A 10,933-nucleotide genomic window follows, 5' to 3' on the forward strand; every position below is an offset into this window, starting at 1 on the left:
TGCAGTCCAGTGCTGATCCTACAGTGCCACACCAGGGTAAACAAGTAATTATAGCTCTGAGAAAAGACAAGCATTATAGGAGTTCAAGGACAGGAGGGTGGTGGTAGGTGGTAGAAAGGCCACTTAACCCAAAATTGAGGTTTTAGATTAGGTAATACAAGTTGATTCTCAAAGGTTCATTCAGACTTAGATAGGCAAAACATAGGAGGCACAGGTGGGAAGCAAGCTCTCTGAAAAAGGGAACAAATTGTACACAGGATCAAGGGAGAGAACACCATTCTGGAAAATGGAGGTAGTTCTGCATGACTGAGCTTTAGAAACTGGAGAGAAGGGCAGCGTCAGATCATGAACAGTCATGTGATGCCATGCTAATGAATCTGCAGTTCAACCCAAGAGCCATGAGGCGCCAAGGAAGGGCGAGGAGCAAAGAGTGACAGGCTAGTTTTGGAATTACCTGGTGCCCAGTGTGGAGCATGGATATTGGTAAGAAAAGACTAGTTAAGAAATTAATCTTGCAAAACTTCCAGCTAGGAAGAAAGAGGGCCTGAGCTGGTCCAAAGACCTGAGAGTGGGAGGCAGACTAAAGATGAGGGCAGTACCTGTGCAAGGCAGAGAAGAGACTGCTTGGGCTCAGCAACAGAGGTCCTTGAGGTAACACCGTGCCCCTCTCATTAACCCAGTGCAAATATCCCCTGGTCATGTCTGCCATTCCGATAGCACGTGCAGAGCAGTAGAGAAACTTATATCCATTTCTGAAAAAGAGATGACAAGTGCATGTTTAGTGGCATGACAAAATGGAACTGTTTCATGAAGAATGGCACTGTTGCAAACTCCCTCGCAAATAAAGCCCACGTTATACAAAACCTTGATTTTTGATAGCAAAATAAGGCTATGCACACTGCACTATAATGTACCAAGCACGTTCACACTCATCACTTCACTGAATCCTCAACAAGAACATTGCCTGGTAGGCATTTTCCCTGCTTTATTGCTAGGGAACGTGAGGTTTAGATCTTCAGACAGGCCAACCTGCCTGCATCTCTACCATTCATAGCCCCCTATCCCTCCCTGCTCCTAAGAGTCACCCATCCATTGTGCACAGGATCGCACGGCCACCCGACAATTCACAGACTGCTCCAGTCTGAACTTCATCCCCCACCCTCACTCTAATCCTCCCTCTCGATTGTATAATTCCTTGTTGTTGTTGTGAAGTACTGTCGAGTCAGTTTCAACCCAAAGCGGGCCTGTATAGGGTTTTTGAGGAACAGCTGGTGAGCTTGAACCGCCGACCTTACAGTTCAAACGGCTTTGCAGTCTGGCGCATTAACCCACAGCGCCACACCAGGACTCTGGATAATTTCTATCAGGATATACATAAGAGACAATCACTTTCATCTCATCCTAAAAACAAAGCTAATCAAAAACAAATCATACCAAAAAAAAAAAAAAAAAAAAAAACCCCCTTAGATCCTCTCCAGCTTAAACCCATTTTTCTGTTTCCCTTCACAACAAAATATCTTTCAAAAAGCTGTTTATATTCACTGGCTTCACTTCTTGACTTGACTTTCTCTCCTCTACCACTGCCCTTGTAACGGTCACCAGTGACATCCATATTGCCAAATCCAGTAGCCAGTGGTCAGTTCTCATATTAACAGACTTGGCGGCAGCATTTGATAGAGTTGATCATTCCTTCCTCTAGACCAATTCCTACACTTGGCTTCAAGGGCTCACTATCTCCTGGTTACCGCTCCTCCCTGGCCATGGCTCAGAAACAATGCCTTCACTTCTTCCAGGGGTTCCTGGACTCACTTCTCTCCACCGTCTCTGTCTAAGTGATCTCAACCACGTCCATGACTTTATTTTATTTGCCACATGTAAACTAAAAAGGAGTCCTGGTGTGGCACTAAAAGAAAAGCACTGAACTGCTAACCACAAGGTCAGTGGTTCAAACATATCAGCTGCTCCTTGGAAACCCCAAAAAAGGCTGCTATGAGTCGGAACCGACTTGAAGGCACTCAACAAGCACACACAAAAAAACACTGAATTTGTGTACAATATTCTTCTGTTAGTTACAAATTTATTGTTTTATTATGACTACATTTCATTTTTTAAATGAAATGTGCTTTAAGTATAAAGTACATACCAAGTTTTAAAAGCTTATTGTAAAAAGCAGAATACAACATATCTCATTAATCATTTTTATTTTGGCTACATGTTTAAATGACAATATTTTAAATATATTACACTAAATATACTATTTAAAATGTTTTTAATATCACTGATATTTCCCAAATTTATGTCTTTAGTTCATACTCCACTCCAAAGGTCAATGTTGTTGTTGTTGTCGTTAAGGGCTATCGAGTAGGTTCCAACTCATACCGACCCTGTAAAGCATTTCTGCGGAGTGTCTTGGTGGGTGTGAATCACTCACCTTAAATTAGCAGTCCAGTGCTACCCTACAGCACCATACCAGGACTCCATGTAGCCAAATACAAAATGCAACATTACTTTTTAGATATGTAATAGTATCCAAAACATGCTGTTATTGTGTGTCAATGAGTCAATTGCAACTCATCGTGACCTTAGAAGACACTAGGCAGAAATCTTTATCGGAGCAGAGCACCAAGTCTTTTCTCCCAAATGGCTGGTGGGTTCAAACTGCCGACCTTTCAGTTTGCAGCTGGGCGCTTAACCACTGCACTACCAAGACTACTTCTTAAACATAATCTGTCAAAAAGACCATTGCCTGAAGCCTTCCACATCTTAGCAAATGGTACTCTCAACAACCCCCAATCCCACACAGCCACCTCCCCAGATTCATCCATTAGCAAGTCTTCTCTGCTCCAGCACTAATCGTCTCCCAAAACAATCCACACAGTACCACCCCAAGCACTGCTCCAAACCAACCACATCTCCACTACTACAGCAACCTTCAGTTATCTCCCCAATTCGACTTCTGCCTCACCCATCCCAAACAAGCCTTCACACAGTACCCAAAGGAAACTCAAATTTAATCAATTCATGCTCAAAACCCTCTTCCAATGGTTTACCATCTCTCTTGGAACATAATCCAAATTCTTCACCATGGCCTAAGGCCTTTGTCTCTGACCCCATCTGTTATTCTCACTCCCACCCCTTACTCCTGGCTAACCACAAAGACGCTCTTACTGTTTCCTCAGTTTACCAAGCTCATTCCTGTTCTGGGCAGTTATTTTTCTGGAGATCTATTCCCCTAGACTTTCAGAGCTCCTCATTCTCACACTTCATCCCAGTTTCTGTTCAAATATCTCTTTTTCAGAGTGTCTTCTTAAAACACATATATACATACTCACTCACTCTGGGCACTATCCCCTTGCTCTATTTGTATTTTTCTCCCATAACACTGTTAATGCTATTTGTTTAATGGTCTCCTTAATCTGCAAACTCCAAGAAGGTAGGGGCTTTGTTTCATTCCTTGCTCTATCCCTAGTGCCAAAGACAGCACCTGGCATGAAGATGGCATGCAATTCACACTTGCTGAATAATGCTGGTGGCACTGTGGGTTAAGCATAGGGCTGTTCACCACTTGGTCGGCAGTTCAAACCCACCAGCCACACTTGGTGGCTGCTCCTATAAAGATTTAAAATCTCAAAAACTCTACTTAGGGTCACTGTGAGTCAAAATCAGCTCAATGGCAGTGAGTTTGGAGACAAAAACAAGCTCCTCATTTCCTATCCAACATAGAGGTCTCCCAAGTTTGGACATGAATTCTTTTTATGGTAGTCCAAAAACTTGTCTCTCACTTGCTTAACAGCATTTTATTTAAAACCAAGAAACACAAGTTTTAAGACAAAAAGTATTTAGAAATATCAGTTGGTATGGACTACAGGGATCCATCTGAAAATCAAGTAACCTTTTTAGCTAAACATTTTTATGTTTTAGCTGTTTAATTAGCACAATCTTTTTTTTTTTTTTTTAATCACGATTTCTGTATATAACTCTTCTTGTCAAAGTCTTAAAAGTTGCCACCTGCAGGGGTCTGGAATGCTAATTTTATTTCAAACTTGATTTTCAAATACATTCAAAGTTTGATGAATGCCACTGAGTTGTTCTCACCATGCAAGTGTTCCTCTTCAAAAGCCATGACTAAATTTAGGTGGAAGTCAGCTTTACGATCTCCTATTATGGGGAAATGCTCATGGGTGGCAGCAGGGGTTACCTCCCCAGAACTTTCACCCTTGTGAAAGCTTTGCAAATGCTGGTAAGTTCCCTATCCAATGCTCAGGTAGCATCTATTCACCAAAGTCCCTCCAGGGTAAGACCCCTCCCTCACTCAGAAGGGCATGACCTACAGGTAGGCTCTGCCCAAGTCTGCACATTCCATCCTCCCTCACTTACTAAGCACCTCCCTGCACCAGACCTCATGTTGAGCTGGGTGGGCGTCCATGTATGGCAGAACCCAGGCCAGCTCTGTAGGAATAAAGAATAGTGTGGGGACAGAAGATCATGAAAGACAAAGGATAAATGGCAAAGCAAAGGCATATATACAAGGTTCAATGGGAACCCAGGGGTAAGAAAGACTAACTTTGTCTGAGATGATACAACAGGGTAAAGGTACAGAGTATGCACATAGATCCCACCATTTCTCCAGTACTCTCAGCAACTGAAACTGGACTCTGGAGAAATACCAGAGCAAAAATGAGAGAACACACAAATCGTTTTAACCTTTTCTCTTCATCTCTACAGCCTCTTTAAAACACTTGATCCAGAGAGATATCTGACTAGCTGAAAAGACTACCTTTGAGAGCATTTTCCAAGAGAAGTTTCTAGACTGAGATTTCTCAGCCTTGGCACTCTGACATCGTACAGCAGGTAACTGTTGGTTGGGAGGAGCTGCCCTGTGCATTACTGTTACATGTTTAGCAGCCTCCACTACCAACTACTAGAAGCCAGTCATGACAACCAAAAACAGCAGCAGACATAAAAGTCCAGTGGCTGAGAAGCACCATTCTGGTCCCCAGAGATTCCATTTGTACTCTTATGGGAAAGAATAATCACCTGCATCAGGATTGCAGGAAGGTTCATTAACAATCTGCAGTATACTGATGACAGAATCTTGCTTGCTGAATTCGAAGTGGACTTGAAACACTTGCTGATGAAGATCAAAGAATATAGCCTTCAGTATGGATTACAACTTAAAGTACAGAAAACAAAAATCCTCACAACTGAACCAGTAAACATTACAGTAAATGAGAAAAAATTGAAATTGTCAAGGATTTCATTTTACTTGGATACATAATCCATGCTCATGGAAAAAAGAAGCTGAGAAACTAAATGCTGTACTGAATTAAGCAAATCTTCTACAAAAGACCTCTCTAAAGCGTTAAGGAACAAAGATGTCACTTTGAGGACTACGGTGCGCCTGACCCAAACCATGCTATTTTTCATGTCCTCATATGCATGTGAAAGCTGGAAGATAAATAAGGGAGACTGAAGTGGAATTGATGCCTCTGAATTATGATACTGGAGAAGAATATTGGGATGAGCATGAATTGCCAGAAGAACAAATATATCTGTTTTGGAAGAGAATAAATAGAAGGCTCCTTAAAAGTGAGGCAGGTGAGCTCTTCCCAGTCAGTGTCAAGCAATGGGCATCTCCTGGGACAACTGGCACAAGTGTCCCTCTTATCCCTGTTGGCAGCATAACCCGGCTTCCTGGAAGTTGACTGAAGACCCTCTTCACTAATATACAAAATAATCAGATAGTAGATATTTTACTATTGTTATAAATGTGAAATCAAAAGAGGATGTTTGGAAGATATGCCTGTAAGTTTAATGGTGAAGAAATGTTTGACATCCAAAGTGAACCAAACTGGGCCTAAAGCTTTTCTTTGACTGGGAGCAAGAGAAAGCCCTACCACAAGAAGCAGGAAGTATGAGCTGGGATGCCCAGCTGCCAACACTAAGATTGGTGCCCACGGCATACACACAGTCCATGTTAGAGGAGGCAACAAGAAATACCAGGCCCTGAGGTTGGATGTGGGGCACTTTTCCTGGGGCTCTGAGTGTTGTACTAGGAAAACAAGGATCATTGGTGTTGTCTACAATGCGTCCAATAATGAGCTGGTCCGCACCAAGACCTTAGTGAAGAACTGCATCTTGCTCGTTGACCACACACTGTAAGGGCAATGGTAAAGAGCCCACTATGCATTGCCTCTGGGCCACAGGAAGAGAGCCAAACTGACTCCTGAAGAGGAAGAGGTATGAAACAAAAAGTGATCAAAGAAAATTCAGGAAAAAATGATGAAAGGAAAAAGCATGCAAAAATTAGCAGTCTTCCGAAGGAGGAGCAGTTCTAGCAGGGAAAGCTTCTTGTATGTATCGCTTCAAGACCAGGCCAGTGTGGCCAAACAGATGGCTATGGTCTAGAGGGCAAGGGGCTAGAGTTCCATCTGAGGAAAATCAAGGTCTCCTCCCTCACATCCACCACATGTATTAAAGGTGTTTAGTCTTAAAAAAATAAAAAAAAAGTGAGGCAGGTGAGACTTTGTCTGATGTACTTTGGACATGTTATTAGGAGGGACCAGTTCCTGAAGGACAGTATGCCTGTAAAGGAGAGGGTCAGCAAAGGAGAGGAAACTCTCTAACCAGATGAACTAACACAGTGGCTGCAACAAAGGGCACAAACATAACAACAATTGTGAGGATGGAGCAGGGCGGGCAGTGTTTTGTTCTGTTGTACAGTAGAGCTGTTAGGAGTTGGAACTAATTCAATGACACCTAACAACAACAACCACCTTAAGAAACAAAGACTCTATGCCAAATACAGTCTATTCACCACTTCATCTTATTCCTTATTGGAAGAACTCAATGACGATAATAAACTAAGAAGATTTTAAGTGAAAGAAATATATAATTGCTGTGGGCAGAAGGAAAAAAGACTAATGAGTCTGCTAATGATTGCTTCCCATTTTTACATTGGCTTGAGATGATATGTACCTTAGGTCACAGAGATGAACTAATTTATCTATGGAAATAACGTAAGTGTCCATTTTAGCTTAGCCACAGACACTGATTTTAATATCCTACATATTAATATATAAGTAACATATGTGTTCAATATATCTTATATATCAAAGAGAAAACTAGACTGTTGTCTAAATTTAGTTCCCAAAAGATCCATTAGCTCAATGTTCTAGATATTTTAGGAAATAAGGAACTTTATATTTCCATATTTGCTTTATAATTTTTTTTAACCATAGCCAAGGAGTCCTGGTGTGGCACTGTGGGCTAACGTATCAGACTGCAAAGTCATTTGAACTGCAAGGTTGGTGGTTCAAGCTCACCAGCTTCTCCTTGGAAACCCTGTATCGGGTCACTATGGGTCGGCTTTGACTCGACAGCACTTAACAACAACAACAAAGTATATCTACTCCTCACTTATTGACTATCTCTGTTATCCATCGACTATCTCTGTTATCTGACATTTCACATTTATAACAATAGTAAAGTATCTACTATCCAATTATTTTGTATTTTAGTGAAGAGGGTGTCTCCAGTCAACCTCCAGGAAGCTGAGTTATGCTGCCAACAGGGATGAGGAGGACACAAAGTCAGCCTCCTTCATGGCCAGTCTCTGAGCAGATATACAAGCGGCACCAAGTCAGTGGGCACCTATTCTGGGCTCCCTCATCCTATGTGGCCAGGGAGCCTGCAGATCAAAATGGCTGTGGGGTGAGAAGGGATGAAAGAAAGACATCAAAAGAGGATGTTTGGAAGACATACTTATGAGTTTACTGGTGAAGAAATGTTTGACATCCAAAGTAAACCAAGCTGGGCCTGAAGCCTTTCCTTGGTAGAGTTGAATGTGCAACCAGGATCCCAGGGCGCTGGCAGGAAGCTCCAAGCTCTGGAAACTTGCCAGGCCTGTAGGGCAGAAGAGGCTCTGGGATCCTGAACATAGGACTCGCAGGGTTGGGAGTGGAGCCCTGGAGGTGGCACCAAAAGGAAGCTCTGACCCAGCACAGGATGAAGGTGGAATGGTTGATCTGTGGGCCCTCCAGTCACACTGCCAGCATTATCCAGCTTTGTCTCCTAAAAACCTCTGTCTCCACAAAGGAATAATCCATAACTGCACTCACCACAGGGATGAGCACATTGGGATAATGCACTGGGCTGCCACGTCCATCTGAACTGCAAGGTTGGTGGTTCAGACTCATCCTTGAAAACCCTATACAGGGTCACTATGAGTCAGAATCGACTTGACGGCACTTAACAACAACAATTGTTAGTTCTATGATTGTATTTTCTAAATTTAAAAAATCAGGAGAATGGACAGTCTGAAAACAGAAAAAAAAAAAACAAAAAAAAAACCTCCATTTTCACATAACGCCGATTTTCACAGAATGACCTGTTCTTGGAATTAACTACATCAATATGCAAGGAGAGGCTGCAAATGTTCTACATGAGCAAGATGGCATTCAGCCTTACAGATACTTTCTCACAGACTGATGGCATTAAAACAGATAAACTCAATAATCAATCAATCAATGCAAGAGTCCTTATTTCTGTTTCCGGAAAAGTAGCTCTCTGCTTTCATTAGATCCAAACTGGTATTTCATTAGATACATAGAGGTACCCGTATGCAAGCAAAGCATGTCAGGAAAGGGTGATCAGTCCAAATTTCCAAAATTGCATGGTATATCTTCTTCTTCCTGGCACCCTAGCATGCTGAATGTTTCCCTGGGTAATCATAAATGTAAGAGGATTTCAAAAGGCTCATGGAAGCGTAGAATTAAAAGATAAGAGAATTTTCTCATGAACTCTATGAAGCCCCTTGTACAATGGCACAAGAAAGTCACAACAAACCACAATCCCAATACCATAGAGATTCCAACTCATGGCAACCCCATATGATTTCTAAGCTGACAGAGTACAACTAACTGTTCCATATGGTTTCTAAGCCTGTGAATCTTTTATGGAAGAAGACTACCACATCTTTCTTCCACAGAGCAGTTCCTGAGTTCAAACCACCACCAACCTTTTGGTTAGCAGCTGAGTACTTAACCACTGTGCTACCAGAGATCCTAGTGAGTACAAATCCATAGTCGTGGCACGCTAATGGCTATGGCTACCTAAGATCTTCAAACGAGCTCACTGGTGAGACAGTGCTAGGGTAATTTACCTGAATCACTAGTCAGCTACAGAAGCCTTACACCGATTTCAGCCTGCAGTCAAACTCCATAATGGAGACCAAATCAACAAACCAGGCTCACATCCTTGAACGACCAGGTAGTAACAAGGAGCACAGAAAGCCCAGAGAAGGAAGAGATGAGCTGACTGGGTCATCTGAGTCACTGATTCTGGCCTGGAAAGACTTCATGATGATTGTGGGTTGGAGGCAAATATCAAAGGTAAAGGCAAGCACAGGCCACCAAATAAATGAGGGCAGAAGATAAGAAAAAGAAGCAGAGATTGGGAAAGTTAGCCAACTGGAATACAGCAAGGAGATCTGAAAAGCAGCAGCAAAAATAAGGGTACATCAGACAAGCTGGGGCCCCAAACTCCTGCATGTCCCACAGGTGCTGAACCCCTGAAGGCCATGCCAAGCTGTGTTTTACACAGCTGCTCTAGAAGCCCTCAACATCACTGTAAATCACCCTGATCAAGTCTCCACATCACATTCTTCTTTGTCCTTTTACCCAAAGTGGTAATACTAAAAGTATTTTCCGTTCTTAACCAAAAGATCTCATTCATTTTAAGCTATCAGTCAGAGAAAGAAAGATCAAATGTCCTTTTGGTAAGTCTCTTGCTAGCTGCCGTAGAGTTGCTGCCAACTCATAGTGTTCTTATGTACAACAGAACAAAACACTGCCCAGTCGTGTGCCAACCTCACAATGGTAGTTAAGCTTGAGCCCATTGTTGCTGCCACTATGCAAATCCACGTCTTGGGGGGGGAGGGGTGTCTCTCTCTTTTTTGCTGAACCTCCACTTTACCAAGGAGGATGTCCTTCTCCAGGGACTGGCCCCTCCTGATAATATGTCTGAAGGATGAAAGATCAAGTCTGGTCATCTTGGCGTCTAAGGAACATTCTGGTTGTACTTCCTCCAACACAGATTTGTTTGTTCTTATAGTAGTATATGTTGTTATTAAGTGCTGTCAACTCAATTCCAACCCACAGAGACCCTGTATAGGGTTTCCAAGAAGCAGTTAGTGCATAATACTCTTAATATTCTTCTGTAATGGCATAACTCATATACATCAATTCTTGTACAGTCTTCTTTATTCACTGTCCAACTTTCAAATGCATATGAGGTTACTGATAATATCACGGCTTGGGTGAGGTGCACCTTAGTCCTCAAACTGACATCTCTACTCTTGAACACTTTAAAGAGGTCTTATACAGCAGATTTGCATAATACAATATGTTATTTGATTTTTTGACTGCTGCTTTCATGAGTGTTGATGATGGAGCTAAGTAAAATGAAATCTTTGACAACTTCAGTCTTTTCTCCATTTATATGGATGTTACTTATTATCCCAGCCATGAGGATTTTTATTTTCTTTACATTGAGGTCCAACCCATACCGAAGGCTGTGGTCTTTGATATTCATCAGTATTATAAGTCCTCTTTGCCTTATAATAAGAAAGATTGTATCATTTGCATATTGCAGGTTGCTAATGAATCTTCCTCCAATCTAGATGTTATATTCATCTTCATCCAATCCAACTTCTTTGATTATTTCCTCAGTATACAGATTAAATAAGTATGGTGAAGGAAAAAGGTGCACACCTTTTCTGTTTAAACCATTCATTGTCTCCTTGTTCTGTTTGGATGACTGCCTCTTGGTCTAGGTACAGGTTTCTCCTGTAGTTGTTGCTGTTGTTGTCAGGTGCCATCGAGTCGGAACCGACTCATAGCGACCCCATGCACAGCAGAACGAAACAATGTCC

The 10,933-nt window shown here is 42.0% G+C and overlaps 1 protein-coding gene across 2 annotated transcripts in view; it reads right to left on the reverse strand.

The window, feature by feature from the left end:
- The window catches only part of LPIN1 (lipin 1), a 207,535-nt gene that overhangs the window by 10,822 nt on the left and 185,780 nt on the right, over window positions 1-10,933 (reverse strand). For both annotated transcript variants that reach the window (XM_006869447.1, XM_006869446.1), the window contains one exon: window positions 600-752. In XM_006869447.1, the coding sequence (XP_006869509.1) occupies window positions 600-752 (153 nt within the window). The remainder of the gene's footprint in view (window positions 1-599; window positions 753-10,933) is intronic.

The sequence above is a fragment of the Chrysochloris asiatica genome, unplaced genomic scaffold (genome assembly GCF_000296735.1).
Source record: "Chrysochloris asiatica unplaced genomic scaffold, ChrAsi1.0 scaffold00131, whole genome shotgun sequence".
In the NCBI taxonomy this organism is placed as follows: domain Eukaryota; kingdom Metazoa; phylum Chordata; class Mammalia; order Afrosoricida; family Chrysochloridae; genus Chrysochloris; species Chrysochloris asiatica.